Source organism: Heterodontus francisci, chromosome 4, assembly GCF_036365525.1.
Source record: "Heterodontus francisci isolate sHetFra1 chromosome 4, sHetFra1.hap1, whole genome shotgun sequence".
Lineage (NCBI taxonomy): Eukaryota > Metazoa > Chordata > Chondrichthyes > Heterodontiformes > Heterodontidae > Heterodontus > Heterodontus francisci.
In genome coordinates, this window is record NC_090374.1 from 132,948,740 (window position 1) to 132,970,210 (window position 21,471).

The following is a 21,471-nucleotide window of genomic DNA, read 5'->3' on the forward strand; positions in this document are numbered from 1 at the left end:
TGAAGCAGTTGCCTCTGCACATGGTGAAGTACGCACCGACAGAAGTAAATAGATGATTACTGTGAACAGAACACTACTGTGAACTGTCATGGATGAGTTAGATGAAGAACTCTCATCACTGGAGCTCGAGAAGGCCATAGACCACCTAGTGAACAGAAGGGCACCCGACAAGGACGGAATCCCACCTGAACTGCTCAAGCAAGGAAAGTCCCATCTTTTGCCACACCTTTATGACCATCTCCTTCTCTGCAGGAAAGTAGACTCTGTTCCACAGGGGATTCATGATGCCAAAATCATCACACTATACAAAAACAAAGGTGACAGAGAAGACTGCAATAACTACAGGGGCATTTCACTCCTTAGCATCACAGAGAAGGCCTTTGCCAGGGTCATACTTAAAAGACTCCATTTACTTTCAAACCGTGTGTACCCGGAAGCGCAGTACAGTTTCCTTGCCGTCAGATCTACTGTAGATATGATCTTCTCCATAAGCCAGCTACAAGAGAAGTGTAAGGAACAGAGTATATCCCTTTACCTTACTTCTGTAGATCTTACTATGGTATTTGACACCATCAACAGAGAAGGGCTCTACAATTTTTTGGAAAAAATTGGCTGTCCGCCGAAGCTCCTCAGTCTCATCCGCTCCTCCCATGACAACATGCACTGCACTGCACAGTTTGATGGCTCCACTTCCGACAGTTTCAGAGTGAAGAATGGAGTGAAACAGGGTTGTGTCCGAACCCCCACTCTGTTTGGCATCTTCTTCTCCATGCTCCTGACCTTCGCCTTCCCTGCAGATATGGAAAGAGTATGTGCACAGTAGGTCAGACGGCAAGCTCTACAATCTAAAAAGGCTGAAAGACACATCACTTCCTGATCAGAGAACTCCTCTACACTGCTGATGCTGTGCTAGTAGCTCACATGCAAACTCAACTGCAAAGACTCATTGACTGTCACTCCCGTGCCTGTAACTTGTTCTCTTTGACTATAAGTGTCAAGAGAACCATGTTCATGGGACAAGGTGTTGTATCTCCAACCCTGATCACACTAACTAACACCCCACTGGAAGTGGTTAGCAAATTTTGCTACTTTGGGTCCACAGTGACAGCCAATCTGTTCCTTGATGCAGACTTTGATAAACACATAGGGAAAGCAGTTACCAACTTTGGCCAACTTGCGAAACACACATGGAATAACACCAAGCTGACCCTTAGGACCAACCTGATGGTTTATAAGGCCTATGTTCTCAGCACCTTGCTGTATAGCTGTTAAACATGGGTGACTTATAGCTACCAGGAAAAGTAACACAATAATTTTCATTTTCACTGTCTGCAGTACATTATGGGTATATCCTGGAAGTCCTGTCAAAGGCAGAGCTCCCAAGTGTGTTGGCACTAATCAAACAGAGGTGGCGTTGGTGGATCGGACATGTCCACAGGATGGAAGATGGCCGCATACCCAAGGACCTTCTGTATAGTGAGGTAGCCGGGACCAGACAACCTGTAGGGTGCCCAAAGCTCCACTTCAAGGATGCTTGCAAGCATGACAGGAGGCCCTAAATGTCATCTATTGCACTTGGGAGTCATTAGCTGTAAAAAAAAAAGGGAAATGGCATCACATCCTGTGGACTGGTTTGCACTACCATGATAATCAGTTGCCACAGTAGCTTGGCAACAGGTGCCAATGTCAAAAACAATAACTCTCAACGTCACTTGGCAGCTTCACATGCAGCACATGTGGCAGAACCTGCCTCTCAAGGATTGGCCTTCACAGCCATCAACAAAGGTGCACCAAGAGAAGACACCCCAGCTAAATGGATTGTTTGATACGTGTCCATCATCTTTCATAGATGGAAGTATGCCAACCAACAATTCTTTGACATCCTTGTATTTATATAACATATTTTGAGGGGCATTGTGTTTTTTTAGGAAGAAAGAACAGAACTGCAACAATGCTTTTGCAATGCAATGACACATTTTGATTTAAATTAATTCATCACATCAAAATGTTGCAAAAATAAAGGTACTGTATATCAATAATTATTGTTGCACGTAAGAGTCACATTTTGTTACAGATCCAAAAGAATATTTTTTTAAAAAGGGGAAGAAAGGCAGGCAATTCTTTCTGGGTTCTTTTAACCTGGAGCTAGGAATTTTCAAGCAGTTAAACAGCCTTCTAATTGACTTTAGATTTTACAAGTAACATCAATAGCCAGACTTGCTTATTTAGATTATTTCTCACATGGAGTGCCTTAAAGGAACACATGGGAAAATGTCCCTTTTAGCAGGTAAAAATCACTACTGTGCTGTAGACCACTCATGAGCAATGCTGTAGCAGAACTCCTCATGTTTCTATTAAGACCATGCTGCTTTAAAGAGCTGACATTTTTGTGTGGTAGTTTGAACTTTACTTTCAGTTTCTTTGTGTATTTTGTAACATTGCTGAAGTTCCGAGATAGTGCAGCACTCTGGTTCTTCCCTTCTTCAGCTCTTTTCACGTGGATACACCATGGGCTGGATTTTCAAATGCTGCTGAGGGTGGGAGCGGGTGTGGGCATGATTTTAAATTGCATTCCTGGAATGCAGCACTGGATCCAACCACCACCAGAATGAAAGCGATTTTGAAAGGACGCCAGGAAGGGGGAAACGGGAAGCCTGCAGGCCTCCAATTAAGTGCTCGTTGAACTCATTGAGGAACTGATTCAAAGACTTTTCAGGAACAGTTTGCGATATTTAATAGAAGGGTACAGGGAAAACACAGATGTCTGGGACACAGCAGGGTGTAAAAGTCGTGAACACTGTTGGGGGGCCATGAGGGCTATTAAGGCTGTTTAACATATTTTAGAACTGCAGAATAAAGCTCAGCTGTTCAAACAGTGGCACAAACTAGCCATCGCTGGAGCTGAAAGACTTTCATTTGTGAGTGGTGAGTGGTAGGAATCTGGAGAGGGATGTGAGGCCACTGGCACCAATAGGGCAGCTGGGGTTGATTGGGGAAGGCCTGGTGAATGAACGAACCCCAGATGAGGGAGTTCAGATGGGAACAGGCTACTCTGACATTGGACAGAGCAGCCAGGATGAGCTTCTGCAGATGCAACCTCCCGAACAGGAGGAGGCCAGAGGAGGACAGCGGAAGGCTGCAAGGGGAAGAAGGGTGCTACCCAAGACATCGGGTTTACTGCCCAAGAGTCAGCACCTGCAAATGACCGAACACCAGTGCCATAGGATGCTATGCCTATCCAGGCAGATGGTCTCGGACATTTCTGCTCTGGTTCACAATGACCTGAGGCCTCGCGGCCCCCGTGGCAGTCCCTTACCTGCAGTCATCAAGGTCATCGTGGTGTTGAATTTTTATGCAACTGGGTCATTTCAGGGATCAGCTGTGTACCTCGGAGGCATCTCGCAGTTGGCAGCTCATCATGCCAGCAGGCTGGTCACGGATGCCATATTCCGGAGGGTGGTGGGCTACATTTCGAAACAGATGGGCCTGCACAGGCAACAGGGCATTGGGGTTTATTGCCATCAATGGATTTCCTCAGGTCCAGGGGTCATCGATTGCACCCACATAGCCATGAAGACACCGACACACCAGCCAGTCAGATTCCTGAACAGAAAGGGATACCACTCATTGAATGTCCAGCTGATCTGTGACCACTGGAAGCGAATTTTGCAGAGATGCGCCTGCTTCCCAGGCAGCTTTATCTTGCTGAACTTCAAGCCCACATCCAGACTCCGTAGGTGGCTGCTGGGAGAAAAGGGTTTTCCCTTAAAGAGATGCGTCCTGACGCCCATCCGTTACCTAGACACAGATGGAGAGAGGTGATACAATCAGAGTCATCTACTAACACAGACCTGCATTGAACAGACCACTGGCATCTTGAAAACACGCTTCCGTTGCCTTGACCGGTTAGGTGGTGCCCTCCAGTACAGGCCAGCCAGAATGTCTCATATTGTGGTCATCTGCTGCGTGCTGCGAAACATGATAATACAAAGAGGCCTGGAGCTGGATTAGAAGGGGGACCTGGAATGCCACTCCACCTCGGAGGAGGAAGAAGAGGATGAAGGGATTTCTCCAGAGGTGGCCAGCACTCAGCCATTGGAGGATGCTGGCCGATGCTTTCCCAGACCTCAAGGAAAATGACAGGCTGGCATAGCCACAAGGGTCACGCTGATTCAGGAGCTTTTCACCTGATTACCTCCAAACCCTCATGACAGATGGCCCCATAACTTAACTTCATCTGCTGCTTCGAGTGCCTTAGCCCTTTCCTGGCACCCTTGGATGCTGGATGAGGCCACTGACTGGAGCGCAGCTGGCATCTACTCTGAGCATCTCAGTGCCATCAGTGACATTGAACAGTCAATGCTACAAAGAGTCTCAGTCTGTGCATATCAGTGTGCTGCTCATGCAGCCACTCAGAATGGTTCTGCATATGGCTACCCAAGAGGTTGCCCAATCTCTCATGTGCTCAAAACCCTAAGACATGATGGAGCACATACATTACATAGGCTCCTCTATTGCCCAACCATGGCTCCTCAAGGCCTCTGGGAACTTACCCGCCTCTGATTCTTGAGGAAGACCCTCCTTGTTTGTGACATCCGAGGCACAGCATCTTCACCCAGTAGAGGATCACTGTGTCTGTCCTCTGTCTTCCGAGGGGGACTGCCCACAGCTTACTTTGCCTCATGCTCCCCCTGCTGCTCGTACGTGATGTGTAGTTCACCCAGTGCTCCCCGTTCTAAACTAGTTTGTGGCCCATCTGACGTGGGTGTGTCTGCACTGGTGGAAGGTGCTGAGGAATGATGTGACGTTGCTGAGTCTGGTAGCTCTCCCCACCGTCAAGGAGGATGGCGATCTTTGTCCTTCCGCGCTACGCTCCCCCTCAGCTACTGGCACTGCGGGAGACACAAGAAGATGGTTATGAGGACTTGGACTACTCATCGTGTACCCCCAGCACAAGCAATCCCATAGAAGACATTGGTCGAAGAGCCAAAGAGTGCATCGGGCAGGGGCCTCCTCCATCCCCTTCACCCAAGATCAAGCAATCAAATGACCTTGTTGATCTAGACTTCCCATCTCCACATCGCTTATGGACTGGCATCCTGGCAATATCTAGTGCCACCTCCTCCATTGGCGTGAGACTGTGCAGCTCGGCACAACACCACCTGTTCTGGTCATTTCATAGGCATTATGGGCTCTTTTTTTCCTGCAGGATGAGGAGGTAAAGTCTCATGAGTAGGATGCTTTCATTCACCTATTTCAGCATGACTTTCACCTATTTCAGCATGACATTCACATGAACAGGCACCCTCCTCAATTATGCCCCCTTCTGAATATCGCCACCATATATGCTGTTGGCTGTCATTTCAGTGATAGGACTGACCACTTGATCTGACAATGTTAGCAAGAAGTATGGACATTCTGTGAGTCCAGCCTGCCTGCATACTGCTGCATACAGAGCTGGTCACCTGCCACCTGGGTGCTACTTGCCACTCACCTTTCCAGACCTTATGAGGTTGTTGAATCTCTTGCAGCATTAGGTCCACATCCTTCAGGTCACTCCCTGCCGCTGACCTCACTCTCCACCTCCATCCATGCCATTTTTGACTCCTTCAGTGGGTTCTTTCTCCCAGATGATGGGAAGAAGATGTCTCTCCTATTGCTGCCAGCCTCCATTACTATCTCAAGGGAGGTGCCTGCAAATCATTGGGCCACCGATGGATGCCTGTCTGCTCCATCTCTTTGTGGAGGTCCCGTGCTGCTCCATTTCTTGAGCGAACGACAAGCCGAGCCATGGCTGCCACTTGATCCTCTTTTACTGAGTTCTGCCTCCATGCCAGTCCTGATGCTGCTAATTGGGCCCCATTCTTACTCCCTGGCTTATTCGACCCTTTGAATTTAGCGACACTGCCATGAAATGGGGGTCAGGAAATGATCCAGTCGTCAGGGTCTCAACCGCGGGACAAAAATTCAGGCCCATAACTCTCTATTCTTCACAGCCACAACGGATACATTTTAAAAACTGTCTCCTGTTTCCATAAACTGGTTTAAAAACTCTTATAGTTTGCGGTAAGAGGCTCTGGTTCAAAACTGTCAGAGACTAATCATATTACATTGTATAGCTAAATGCATACAGATATCCACATAAATCCATCAACAGTTTTACAACGTAACACCAGTGAGTCAAACCTAAAACCCATTCCATCTATTTGTATCCTTTTGCAGCTTTAATTGGTCTTCAGAATTATTGACTATCTCACATTTCAGTATTATCTACAAATTTAGACATTTCGATCCCAATACCCACATAGAAGAGGTAAAGAAAGACATAGCCAGCTAGTGTTCTGGGATGAAAGAAATAAATATTGGTGACAGACCAGATGTAGGGTAGAAAGCACAGAAATGTTTTGTCTATCAGAATAACCAGAGAGGGCAACTGGGGAGGTTAATGGAGCTGAGCCGGAGCCACGTAATGCAGCTGGGAGCTGAAGAGGATGACTTCAGTTTTGCTGATGCTGAGCTGGATGAAAAGGTCACTTGTCCCAGATTTGCTGTTGCTCGAGCAGTTGGAAAGTGTTTCCTGGGCCAGGATTTTGAATTACTGGTGGGGTCAGGAAGGGATGCAGGTGCGATTTGAAAATCGAGTTCCCAGAGAGCGGCACTGGATCCCACTGCCTCTGGAACGTGATGTAATTTTCAGAGCGAGGTTGAGAGTTAGGGAACGTGCTCGCCTCCAATTAACAGCCCATTAAACTCCTTGAGGAGCTTGTTAAAAAGCCAAAATGGGCGAGAAGGCAATTTTCAAAATTCAAATTGCTGACTTGAACAGTTTGGTGCGTGTTAGTGCACAGTTGTTGGGTTCAAAGCAGGCGGAAGGTCAAGTTTTTTTTTTGAAGGTGAAAAATCTTGCTCCGGATTATGTGCTTTACCTTCCATTTGATATTTGGCCACTTTTGTGCTTGGTGAGGCTGCTCGCTCTCCAAGGTGCTGCCTGCTCTCTTCAACAAGGCAGCAGCAGGTCCGATCATATCTGCCGTCTGCCTTTGCCACTTGTGCTTTGTAGGCATCGCCTACCTCCTGGTTAAGCTTGGCACCACTAACTGGGCACCAAGCTTGCTGCCGGCCCAATTAGGGCATTTACATTTCAAGATAGTGTCATGTGAGCGTCGCAGTAGTGGCGCGGGGTCGCCACCTGGAAGTTATCTGAGCACGGGCTCCCAACCCTGATTTGTAAATCAAACCCCTGGAGTCTATAGAGTCCCTGGAATCGAAGAGATTATTGGTGCACCCGCGGATCTGGCCCCATACTTATGGACGGTGAAATCAAAGGGTGGCATGATAAAGAGGAGACCAAAATCAGAAGAAGGGTAGCAAGGATAATCCAGGAAATTATAGGCCGGTGAGCCTTACGTCATTGGTAGGGAAATTATTAGAGAGGATTCTTCGGGACAGGATTTACTCCCATTTGGAAACAAACGAACTTATTAGCGAGAGGCAGCATGGTTTTGTGAAGGGGAGGTCGTGTCTCACTAACTTGATTGAGTTTTTTGAGGAAGTGACGAAGATGATTGATGAAGGAAGGGCAGTGGATGTTATCTATATGGACTTCAGTAAAGCCTTTGACAAGGTCCCTCATGGCAGACTGGTACAAAAGGTGAAGTCACACGGGATCAGAGGTGAGCTGGCAAGATGGATACAGAACTGGCTCTGTCATAGAAGACAGAGGGTAGCAGTGCAAGGGTGCTTTTCTGAATGGAGGGATGTGACTAGTGGTGTTCCGCAGGGATCAGTGCTGGGACCTTTGCTGTTTGAAGTATATATAAATGATTTGGAGGAAAATGTAGCTGGTCTGATTAGTAAGTTTGCGGACGACACAAAGGTTGGTGGAGTTGCGGATAGTGATGAGGATTGTCAGAGGATACAGCAGGATATAGTTCGGTTGGAGACTTGGGCGGAGAAATGGCAGATGGAGTTTAATCCGGACAAATGTGAGGTAATGCATTTTGGAAGGTCTAATGCAGGTGGGAAGTATACAGTAAATGGCAGAACCCTTAGGAGTATTGACAGGCAGAGAGATCTGGGCGTACAGGTCCACAGGTCCCTGAAAGTGGCAATGCAGGTGGATAAGGTAGTGAAGAAGGCATACGGCATGCTTGCCTTCATCGGTCGGGGTATAGAGTATAAAAACTGGCAAGTCATGCTGCAGCTGTACAGAACTTTAGTTAGGCCACACTTAGAATATTGCGTGCAATTCTGGTCGCCACACTACCAGAAGGACATGGAGGCTTTGGAGAGGGTACAGAAGAGGTTTACCAGGATGTTGCCTGGTCTGGAGGGCATTAGCTATAAGGAGAGGTTGGATAAACTCGGATTGTTTTCACTGGAACGACGGAGGTGGAGGGGCGACATGATAGAGGTTTACAATGTTATGAGTGGCATGGACAGAATGGATCGTCAGAAGCTTTTTCCCAGGGTGGAAGAGTCAGTTACTAGGGGACGTAGGTTTAAGGTGAGAGGGGCAAAGTTTAGAGGGGATGTGCGAGGCAAGTTCTTTACACAGAGGGTGGTGAGTGCCTGGAACTTGCTGCCGGGGGAGGTGGTGGAAGCAGGTACAATAGCGACATTTAAGAGGCATCTTGACAAATACGTGAATCGGATGGGAATAGAGGGATACGGTCCCCGGAAGTGCAGAAGGTTTTAGTTTAGGCAGGCATCAAGATCGGTGCAGGCTTGGAGGGCCGAATGGGCTGTTCCTGTGCTGTACTGTTCTTCTTTGATCATGTGGGCAATGGAGGAAACATTGATTTCTGGTTTCTTCTGAAAGGCAAGAGCCACTGCACATGTGCCATTAAAATAACTCTGCACGCAGAGAAGCACTTGAAATATCAGAGGAAACTAGAACAGCACTGCTCGGGGTAGGTATAACCTTGCTGATGGAAATTACTATAAACAGTGTGGGATTTCCACAAATGAAGCACATTTCCTCATAAAATGAAAGCAGAATATGTTTGGTATAAATTATTTTATATTTTGAAAAATTCTGTTAATTTTAGGCTTGAGCTGGATCTGAAAGCTGTCTAGATGAAAGCCTATGATAAATCCTGCAGTTTTGACCCAACAAGCTTGATAATCTCACACAAGAATTTTTCTTTCTGTTTCTTCAGACTCCGCAGCTGATGTGCTTATTGCAGCAGTTTTTACTGATGGCAGGTGTAGCTCATGTTTGCAGTCTGACTGATTTGCAGTTTACTTAACTGAAGTGCTGTTTTCTTCCAGATGTTGACGAATGTCAGGCCATCCCAGGCATGTGCCAAGGTGGAAACTGCATCAACACTGTTGGCTCCTACGAATGCAAATGTCCTGCTGGTTACAAACAGAGTGAAATATCTCAGAAATGTGAAGGTAAGCAGCTGATCTCTGGGATTTTATGTAGTCTGTTTATTACTGCAGTTCAGCAGGTAGCATCAATTTAATGCAATTTATATGTGACTGAATACTGAGCTTTTCCCTTGTGATTAAAGTTACCAGGTACAGAACTGGAAAGAAAAAACATTCTTTTTCTTTTGTACTGTATTTCATTTTGTTTATATGGAATAATGAATGGTCAGGGTTGAATTGCAGATACATACATATAGCTCTGAGTTGGTTCTGATCCAGTGCAGTTGATGACAGTCATGAGTGTCCATACGATTTAAAAGCAATGAAGGACCTCAGTAAAGGATCCATATATTCATCTGTTGTTTATCTATGTTCTTTTTTTTAGCATCCTACATAGAAGTTGCTGTGTTCCATTCTTGAAGAGGATTGGGTTCAGAAATTACATTAAAGGATGTAATTGCTAATATAAAAAATTATGGTTCTGTCAGAAGTGCAATATCACAATATATGTTTGACTGAAGGAAAATAACTTGCAAAATCTTATGTGAGAATGTGCTGATTACATAAATAACTTGTTTAGACAATGCATATGGTCAAAGGAACTTACATGCATCATACATAAAAGAATGGATAGGTAGGGGAGGTAATGTAACTGAGGGGTTCAGGTGATATAAACTCTGAGTAGAAAACTCAAGCACTTTCCATATGTTACCTGAATTAATATGAAATGTATGAAGCTCACTTCAACTATTCCATTTTGCTTTACTCCAATTTAGCTGTCAGTTCCATGTCTTTTAAGGCTTGCATAAAAAGTCTACCTAACATATTGGGCTTTCAAATTCCTCTGTACAATGTTGTTAGCATGTTTACATTAAATTCCCATCTGTGCTATTTTAACATGGGCCTGGAAATTTCTTGGAATTGCTCCGCCATTGTAACTTTGCCAGAAGTGCAATGGAAACCCAGTTTACGTGATTAACGGGGGCGGCATAGTGGCGCAGTGGTTAGCACCGCAGCCTCACAGCTCCAGGGACCCGGGTTCGATTCCGGGTACTGCCTGTGTGGAGTTTGCAAGTTCTCCCTGTGTCTGCGTGGGTTTTCTCCGGGTGCTCCGGTTTCCTCCCACAAGCCAAAAGACTTGCAGGTTGATAGGTAAATTGGCCATTATAAATTGTCACTAGTATAGGTAGGTGGTAGGGAAATGTAGGGACAGGTGGGGATGTTTGGTAGGAATATGGGATTAGTGTAGGATTAGTATAAATGGGTGGTTGATGTTCGGCACAGACTCGGTGGGCCGAAGGGCCTGTTTCAGTGTTGTATCTCTAATCTAATCTAATCTGAACGGCATTTCTGCCACACTTTGGGTGAAGTAACACCAGTGGAGAGGGAGCAGCTTTGTGGAATTCCTCAGCCATAGTCATTAACACACTTAAAATCACCAAAAGTGAAGCATTTTTGTCTGATTTAGCATGGCATTGGCTTTTCATTAACGTTGCCACGGTGCATTAAAGAGTTAAAAATCAGGAGCAGAAAACATTCCCTAGTTTATTGTTGATACAGTAGTTGGAACTACTAATCAATTTGTCTCAACCAGATGTCCGTAGGTTAGGCAAAGTTATTCAATTCAAATACAAACATCTTGTGGGATTGGTTCAAATTATGTTGGGCAGTTTTTTTTTTCAAAAATTGCTTGGGCCTGCTCACTTTTTAGTAAGCATTTCTCACCCTGTCTGGTTCAGGAGAGTCCGTCTTAAATCTTCAGAGCGTGATTATCAGTCCAGATAGATTATGTGCATGTTGGGAAAAGGAAATAAACTGCCATGAAAGAATACATAGTTACTGGAACAGTCACAACTTAGTTTCTACTTACTTGAGATAGTTAAGTTCATAACTACAGCAAAATATATGTTGTATCATTGCACTGTTTATTCCATTCCTGCTTTATGTTTTGCAGTTAAGGTCTAATCACAGTCTAGTAAGTGTTATTCTACTACTTTCTGAAGTAGAAGAGCACACATGATAGCATTAGTAAGCCCTCTGAGCCTGGCATGCTACAAATTCATCCAGACATCTGGGTTGTTGAAAGTACCAGCTTGTACATAGAGAATGAAGCTGGTACAGTTGATGATGCTGAACCCAGAAAATTCTAAAGGAAAAAAGAGAATTCCCCCCTCCCCCCCCCCCCCCCCCCCCGCCACACACACAAAACAAATCAGTTGTACTTTGAATGTTTTGAATGTTACTGTCCCACTTGTCAGTTTATTGCATACACTTACTACCCTTCCTCATCTCTGTTTTTGAACTATTGATTAGAAATTATAGTTATTGTTATTATATGAACACTTAATTCATACCAAATTTCTCCCTTTCATATTTCAACAGAGGTGTTAACCCATTAAAATTTGAGGCAATAATACCTGTGACAATTATTTTTACCTTTATTTCTCATTAATTAATGTCTTTTAGCCCTGTCTTACTGGTTTAATATAAGTAGTATATATTTGGTGATAATTTTTAAAGTTACTCTAGGAGATTGGAATTTGATTTTAATTCTTAAGGCCAAACAATAAACATCTGAGGCATTTTTAAATTAAATATGAGAATCTGTTAATAAATCATGACCAATGTACACAAAACAGATTATCCATTATCACAGTGCTGTTCGTGGGAGCTTACTATGTGCATATTGGCTGCCAAGTTTCCTACAACAATGATTACAATTCAAATGTACTTCATTGGCTGTAAAGCACTTTGGGACATGCTGTGGTCGTGAAAGTCGCAATATAAATGCAAGTCTTTTTTTTATTATTATCTTCCATATTTATGCTGTAGTCCCATTATGCTTCAGTCTACACCCTTACTTATGTTTGAGACTGTGACTGGGTGATCAGAAACAAAATTAAAACTGATCATTTGGGCAGTTTTGTGTTTTTTGTGATTATATGGCAAGTTCGATCAAATCCAAACCACTGAAGAAATCATTGTGGTGTGATACATGGATAAATGCTATCAATAGAAGATTCACAACAGGGTTCGGCTTTGCATTCCTCGGTAAAGAAGATTATCTCTTGACATTTTAGTTTGGCTGTTGTGTTTATAAATCCAGAAGATTGAATAATTGAAGTATGTTGCCAAGTTTTGGGGTGAGGAAAAAGGGCTTGGTCGGTTGTGGAGGTTGAGGGCAGTTGCTGTTTGAAACATCTCATGCTACATAACTTCCTCCAAAATACTATAAGGTCACATAAGCCTTTACCCATATTTAGATACATTTAAGAAACCTTAATGGATGCAAGATAATCTTTTTTTTTTGTATAAAATTAGTTTGAAGTTGAATAGGTTTGTTCAGTAAACTGATCCTGGATTAAGTATCCTCTCTTTCACAGCTGGGATGTCAAACCTTGTTTTTTTAGCTGGAGTTAAACATATATATCTCTAGAATCAGTGGCATATGTGCTTGTTTTGACGATGGCGCCTAAAGAAACTACCCTGTTGACAAAAAAGTGCCTCTGCATGGCAACCAGCATTTAAAAGGGATATCCGCACTGAACTTTTAGTGCAGTGTCATGAACCTTAATTTCCATTCCCATCTGAGGTAAAGTGAGTGCCAGCACTCTCCAAACAAGGGTCATTTACAGAATAAACATGTCCCATTGTCAAAGGTTGTCTTGTATTTGTTACCCTATATTAATCATGTAACACCCTTGCCTCAGTAGACGATAGGTCATCCTTTCTTCAGCAGTTGTAATATCACCTACATAGGGATCATAAATTGGAGTCCGTGGGAAAATGACCACTGACAACATATCACATGCTGAAATGGGTTTTTGGTCAATGAAGGGGAACTAAATACGTAAAATCTTTGCCTGATTGCACACTCTGTTTTAGTTAAAACTTCGTGAATAAATATTGGATAGCCCTGCTACCTGCATGTCATAGAAAATTATAAAGCTTAATTCTCAGCTTCTCAGGACTTCCCAAAGCACTGACAGCCAATTAATTACTTCTAGATGTAATCATCATTGTAATGTGGGGAAATGTAGCAGACAATTTGTACACAAGGTCCCACAAGTGGCAATGAGATAAATAATCAGATCATTTGTTTTAGTGTTGTTGGTCGAGGGATAAATGTTGGCCAGGATGTTCTATTCCAGAGAGCCAGGTGGTGAAGGATGGAACCTTAGCTAATCTTTACAAACTTTTATAAGCATTTATTTGCATAGATACACATTACAAACATGCACCTACTAACCCACATCCCAGTTTTCGTCTGTTCCTATTTATACCTCTTTTGAACAACCAAAGTAAAGGGGACCAGATAACCCTAATAAAGGGACACCAGTACTATACAGTAACAAAATTATAAAGGAAACGTAACTAAATCAAACTAAGATATCATTTCCGATGTGATAATGCACTTCAGTCCCGCTGGTGCCCACTGGTTGCCAAAGGCCTCAAGTGTACCAGTGGACACCGCGTGCTCCCTCTCCAGGGACACCCAGGCACAGATTTAGCCGCAGAAGAGAGGCAGACAATGAGGCTGTATGATCCCCTCAACTGCCCACTGTGTAGATTTATTAATGGCCACCTTGGTCAGGCCCAGGAGCAGTCCCACAAGAAGGTCCCTTGACCTGTCCGCTCCCCTCCGCACCAGGTGGCCACAGATCAGGAGCGTGGGACTGAAGTGCAACCAGAACTTGAGGAGCAGCCCTCTCAGATATTCAAATAGGGGCTGCAACCTTGCACATTGTGTGTAAATATGGAACACGGACTCCTCCAGACCACAGAAATTTCAGGTGGCTTGGGTCTCCATGAATCGACTAGGAGCACAAGTGAATCCCCAGTTAATGCCTAGTACCTGCACTGAAGTGTCAGCATAGATTATGTGTTCAAATCTCTGGTGTGGGGCTTAAATCCAAACCTTTTGACTCTGAGGTAAGAGTGCTCCCACTGAACCAACTTTGCCGTTGATGTATGTCTGAAAGACTGCTGTCTTTCTGATGAATATTAAACACTGATCCACACCAGTGGTGAAGAAATATGTGAGCTGCAACCAGAAACTTGAGTAGTAACAGTTATGTACAACTTATTTAACTTAAGAACTTCATACAATCTGGAATACACAGTGGGTGTGTTGGCATCTGGAAAGAAAAGAAAATTGATTTTGCTCTCTGGGCTCCTACTGTTGACTCGCCAATTACCAGAAGTGAAAGGAGGAATCTACTGACTTTTTTAAGCCCAGGCACCTTCCTGATAATGTGTTTCTTCAGGCTGCCTCCAGGAATCCCACAAACCCTCCAGCACACTGAAGATTCCAGCAATGAAGCCAACCACTAGATTTCTTAAGGCGCCTTTCTGTTTGGGTACTCCCCAGATGCAGAGAGGAAAGTGTGGTAGAATGTTGGGGATGCCCCTCTCTCACATTATAATGGTTACTCCATGGGGGCAGACCCAGTTATTTTATTTTGGGGGAAGTCCTGGAAATCCTTTGGTAGCATTGTGGGGTGGAGGCTTGATGTAATAATGTAATGTCCCCATTTACTCTTTGCTGCACCTGGCAACTCAGTATTTTCTTGGAGCAATGACGAAGAAAATCTGCCCGAAGATGTCATCAAAGGAATGCCTTTACCCAAACATTAGCCTGCCATTTGCCTTCTCAAATACCCACCCACTTGGCCTTGGCCTGCTAATTTTATGCACATTAAAATTAATAGATGGAAAATTGCAAGCTGATGAGTACCCAAATAAAAAATCCTTGGTCCAAGAATTCAGTTCTTTTTCTTTTTACTCCTAAAGATTCGTTTTGAAAAACAGAGGTTCCACATATTTTTGCATTGTACAAATTTAAGCATACAAGTGCATTTGCAATAGCAGAAATGAAAAGTATTTTATATGTGCTCTGTGCAAGCAGTACATCAGGAAAAATCAGAACTTTGGCAAGGCAATCTGCTTGCCCAAGTGCTTCTCAAGAAAAATGAATTATCAGCTTTAAAAAAAGAGTATTGTCAGGAACTGGACAGCATAGTAGTTCAGTTGCCTTTTATCTTCAGTGACCTGGGTTGGAATCTAACTCTGACTTATGACGAAATGAAAGCCTTCTCTTTCTACCAGCAGTAAGGGCCCCAACTACAGTGAGTTTAGACAGCCTTAACCCAGTTCTGAGAAGGTAGGAGTCCACAACACAGAATTGTCGATAATTTGGCATATTGGCAGGCTCAGTCAGAAAGGCCACTGGTGTGAAAAATGGAACAATTCACACAGGCATTGTGTGGGTTGCCCTTTTGTGGTTTGGGTTAAACCACATTGTTGAAATAGAGCAGAGAGAGTTTTCTGACCAGACATGAATTTGCTTTGAAACATTGAGTGCCAAAACTAGTGTGATATTCCATTCATTAGCACTGTCAGAGGAAACCTCTCCCAAACATAATTTATAAAGGCCTTATACTCATGTGAAAGAGGAAGCATTTTACAAAATGAACATTATTATTTAGCAAAAAATAATTTCAGCATATTTGAATCAGCTGGGGAGGGGGATGGAATCGATGGCAAGGGTATGAAGTTTGTGAAGTTGAAATATGTCGGTGCCTAATTTTGGGCATGAAAACAGCAATGGCATCAGTTGAGTGCCATGGAAAGGAAAGACAGCATGAGGAAGAGCTAATTGCATCCGACAGTGGCCATCAGGAATGCCGTGAATTTTTTTGTAATTACTAAATCTCACCTTTTCAACAGCGACCAATTCCTCGGCATCCAAGCCAGCTAAAGCTGAGCATTCCAGATCCTGTTCCTCTATGCGTCAATTTCCTGAGGGGTTCCAAAACAGACAGTAGGCCCCTCATTTACAGTCACAAGTGGCTTAATGTCTGTTTCAAAAAGACACCAAAGTTGACTGAAAAATTGTCCAGCCCAATTTCAGGTTGTATAACTTTGAAGCATCCTTACACAGGATGTTGGCCACCAAAATTGGGCCTTAATGCTCCCGATTTACACCCATATGAGCACTAGACACAACCTCCATTTCTCTCAAAGGCGTATGTGAGACTGAACAACAGATATTACAGGGTACATGACAATTGTGCCAGATCCTGTCCTCGTGCCTGTGTACTTCCAGTAGGGGTCACTGGATAATGATGAAGAATTGGAAATCTGATTCATTTTCCTCTGTCTAACTGGAGTCTTTGAGATTCTTTTATACCACCACTACCACCAACTTAATTCTTTGAGGAAGTGACAAAGTTGATTGATGAGGGAAGGGCTGTCGATGTCATATACATGGACTTCAGTAAGGCGTTTGATAAGGTTCCCCATGGCAGGCTGATGGAGAAAGTGAAGGCGCATGGGGTCCAAGGTGTACTAGCTAGATGGATAAAGAACTGGCTGGGCAACAGGAGGCAGAGAGTAGCAGTAGAAGGGAGTTTCTCTAAATGGAGATGTGTGATCAGTGGTGTTCCACAGGGATCTGTGCTGGGACCACTGTTGTTTGTGATATACATTAATGATTTGGAGGAAAGTACAGGTGGACTGATTAGCAAGTTTGCAGACGATTGGTGGAGTGGCAGATAGTGAAGGGGACTGTCAGAGAATACAGCAGAATATAGATAGATTGGAGAGTTGGGCAGAGAAATGGCAGATGGAGTTCAATCAGGGCAAATGCGAGGTGATGCATTTTGGAAGATCCAATTCAAGAGTGAACTATACAGTAAATGGAAAAGTCCTGGGGAAAATTGATGTCCAGAGAGATTTGGGTGTTCAGGTCCACTGTTCCCTGAAGGTGGCAACGCAGGTCAATAGAGTGGTCAAGAAGGCATACGGCATGCTTTCCTTCATCGGACGGGGTATTGAGTACAAGAGTTGGCAGGTCATGTTACAGTTGTATAAGACTTTGGTTCGGCCACATTTGGAATACTGCGTGCAGTTCTGGTCGCCACATTACCAAAAGGATGTGGATGCTTTGGAGAGGGTGCAGAGGAGGTTCACCAGGATGTTGCCTGGTATGGAGGGTGCTAGCTATGAAGAGAGGTTGAGTAGATTAGGATTATTTTCATTAGAAAGACGAAGGTTGAGGGGGGACCTGATTGAGGTGTACAAAATCATGAGAGGTATAGACAGAGTGGATAGCAAGAGGCTTTTTCCCAGAGTGGGGGATTCAATTACTAGAGGACACGAGTTCAAAGTGAAAGGGGAAAAGTTTAGAGGGGATATGCGTGGAAAGTTCTTTACACAGAGGGTGGTGGGTGCCTGGAACGCGTTGCCAGCGGAGGTGGTAGATGCGGGCACGATGGCGTCTTTTAAGATGTATCTAGACAGATACATGAATGGGCAGGAAGAAAAGAGATACAGACCCTTAGAAAATAGGCGACATGTTTAGATAGAGGATCTGGATCGGCGCAGGCTTGGAGGGCCGAAGGGCCTGTTCCTGTGCTGTAATTTTCTTTGTTCTTTGTTCTTTGTAACTTGACTGAGAATAGCTAATTCAGTATTGGCCTGGGATTGAATTTAAGCCCTTTTTGTTCTATATAGCTGAGAAAACATGGTGAGCTTGGGAATTTGGAACTCGGCTTAACGTGAGATGATACTTTTGTTTTGAATAAATAATTGAAGTACTTTTCTCTACACATCCATATCAAAGGTTTTCTTGATGTGGCTTTTTGAGCCTTTGGATCTTTATCACTGAGGGAAATAGGTGACTAAATGGTTAAAGGGAAAGATTAGAAGTTAAAATATCTAGGTTTCCATACCTTCAAGTAAAATTAAATCATTGACAAAATAGACATTTTTAGTGCTTTGTAAATGAATGCAGCAGTATGATTACACGGACCTTTGACTTTACTGACAATTTGTAGCATTTTGAAGACAATGAGTGGGAATTATATACTATAGGTTGAGTCTGACCAATTCTAACCTCTCAAGCTGTACACCTGACAAATTAAAAATTGCACTACAATTCAAATAATGCTAATAGACAAATCAATCTGCAAGAAAACTTGTGACAAACTTTTCAAGTGAGGTCATAGATCCAAGTTACAAATCTTGTACATAATTTCCATAATCATCCTCAATGATGGGGGAGCCCAGCACATCACTGCGAAAGATAAGGCAGAAGCATTTGCAACAATCTTCAGCCAGAGTTGATGATCCATCTCGCCCCCTCCTGAAGTCCCCAGCATTACAGATGCCAGACTTCAGCCAATTCGATTCACTCCACATGATATCAAGAAACGACTGAAGGCACTGGATACTGCAAAGGCTATGGGTCCTGACAATATTCCGGCAATAGTATTGAAGACCTGTGCTCCAGAACTTGCTGCACCCCTAGCCAAACTGTTCCAGTATAGCTACAACACTGGCATCTACCCGGCAATGTGAAAAATTGCTCAGGTATGTCCTGTACACAAAAAGCAGGACAAGTCCAACCCAGCCAATTACTGTCCCATCAGTATACTCTCTATCATCAGAAAAGTGATGGAAGATGTCATCAACAGTGCCAACAAGCAGCACTTGCTTCGCAATAACCTGCTCAGTGATACCCAGTTTGGATACCGACAGGCCCACTCAGCTCCTGACCTCATTACAGCCTTGGTTCAAACATAGACAAAAGAGCTGAACTCAAGAGGTGAGGTGAGAGTGACTGCCCTTGACATCAAGGCAGCATTTGACCGAGTATGACATCAAGGAGCCCTAGCAAAACTGGAGTCAATGGGAATTAGGGGGAAAACCCTCTGCTGGTTAGAATCATACCTGGTGCAAAGGAAGATGGCTGTGGTTGTTCGAGGTCAATCATCTGAGCTCCAGGACATCACTGCAGGAGTTCATCAGGGTAATGTCCTAGGCCCAACCATCTTCAGCTGCTTCATCAATGACCTTCCTTCAATCAGAAGGTCAGAAGTGGGGATGTTCGCAGATGATTGCACAATGTTCAGCACCATTTGCAACTCCTAAAATACTGAAGCAGTCCGTGTAGAAATACAGCAAGACTTGGACAATATCCAGGCTTGGGCTGAGAAGTGGCAAGTAACATTTGCACCACACAAGTGCCAGGCAATGACCATCTCAAACAAGAGAGACTCTAACCATCTCCCCTTGACATTCAATGGCATTACCATTGCTGAATCCCCCACTATCAACATCCTAGGGGCTACCATTGACCAGAAACTGAACTGGAGTAGCCATATAAATACCGTGGCTACAAGAGCAGGTCAGAGGCTAGGAATCCTGTGGCGAGTAACTCACCTCCTGACTCCCCAAAGCCTGTCCACCATCTACAAGGCACAAGTCAGGAGTGGGATGGATACTCTCCACTTGCCTGGATGGGTGCAGCTCCAACAACACTCAAGAAGCTCGACAGCATCCAGGACAAAGCAGCTCGCTTGATTGGCACACCATCCACAAACATTCACTCCCTCCACCACCGACGCACAGTGGCAGCAGTGTGTACCATCTACAAGATGCACTGCAGCAACGCACCAATGCTCCTTAGACAGCACCTTCCAAACCCGTGACCTCTACCACCTCGAAGGACAAGGGCAGCAGATGCAGGGGAAAACCACCACCTGCAAGTACCCCTCCAAGTCACACACCATCCTGACTTGGAACTATATCGCCGTTCCTTCACTATCGCTGGGTCAAAATCCTGGAACTCCCTTCCTAACAGCACTGTGGGTATACCTACCCCACATGGACTGCAGCGGTTCAAGAAGGGAGCTCACCACCACCTTCTCAAGGGCAATTAGGAATGGGCAATAAATGCTGGCATAGCCAGTAATGCCCACATCCCATGAATGAATTAAAAAAAAGAATAAAAGACGTGTTCTGCCTGTGTGGCGAATGATGCCCATGATGATCATGTTTCATGCTTTGAATCATTACTAGGCGGAGGTGGGATATCACAACAACTCGCATTTAACATTTAGCTTAGGAAAATACCACAAGGTGTTTGTGGGTGAAGGAAGGAAGATTGAACGGACACGGAGCAAGAGTTCGATGAAATGACTGCAGGTGCAGGTGCAGTTGCAGAGATAAATTTTGATTTGAGACTTTGAAAGTGCTGAAAAATGGAGTAAGGCAGAGAGCTTTAAGAAGAAAATTCGAAAGTTTAGTGGCATGATGTTGAGGCCTTGCCAGTGATGTGATTGTATATATCGCCCCCTCAGTTTGAAGGACTTTGTAACACTATACTCCCCAATATTCACTGCCTCTCAAGAAGAGTAATTCATTCTTTGGTATTATTCCATGGAAGCCCTACATTACCTTACTCAGGTTCCCACTTTTCTTGTGATATACTAGACATCAGGCAGGATTTTCTGTTTTTTGTGCAATGCTGGTTCAACTCAGTCCTGGCTGGAGCTTGGCCTGTCACCAAGATGTGCATTGGCCTAGCTCGTTTGTCACATTCAGGCTATTTTGTACACTTTTGGTGGATTTCCCAGTCTCCACCATAGAGCCCACTGGAACCAGTCATAGATTGGCAATGGAAAGTCTTGGCACCTGATGCAATCTTGGGGCAGAGGCCAACTACAAATTTGTTTTTATACCTTATTTTTGAAAAATGCTTTAGTGTGAAATGTCTTACCCTGATTGTAAGGTTTTTTTCAGACTGCTAAATTTTAATCCGCCCCCCCCCCACCCTGCCCATCCACTGCCCATAGCAATGCTGAAAGCTGTTCATGCCTAATTATAATGTGCCCATTGGTATTTATGCCGATATTGTGTACCCAATGTCATTTCTGGTGGAAACTTCTGTGATACTGAGGCCTATTGTAGTGTCCTCACCTCTGTGTGGCTAAAGTGAACTAACTTCATCCAGATTAAACCTGATACAATCCCTGGCTGTATGTCTCAGTAACACATTCTGTAATGTTGTTATCCATTGATCCATCAGGAGAGATCCTGTTTATCACACTTTAAGGTTTCAGTAACACTTTGAACATTGAGAGAGAGCTAAATTAACAGGCAGAAAAGTGTTTTGTCCCATTTAAGTCAAATCTGAAAGCTTTCATTATGAAATCAGTATGTTTGATGGGCTCCACTTCTGACATCTTTGGAATGAAGAATGGAGTGAAACAGGGTTCTATCCTAGCCCCACTCTATTTGGCATCTTCT

At 44.1% G+C, this 21,471-nt stretch overlaps 1 protein-coding gene across 1 annotated transcript in view; it reads left to right on the forward strand.

Annotated features, from left to right (window-relative positions):
* Positions 1 to 21,471, forward strand: part of LOC137369253 (fibrillin-2-like) — a 496,406-nt gene that overhangs the window by 145,703 nt on the left and 329,232 nt on the right. The window contains exon 7 of the mRNA XM_068030179.1: positions 9,274 to 9,399. Coding sequence (XP_067886280.1) covers positions 9,274 to 9,399 — 126 coding nt within the window. The remainder of the gene's footprint in view (positions 1 to 9,273; positions 9,400 to 21,471) is intronic.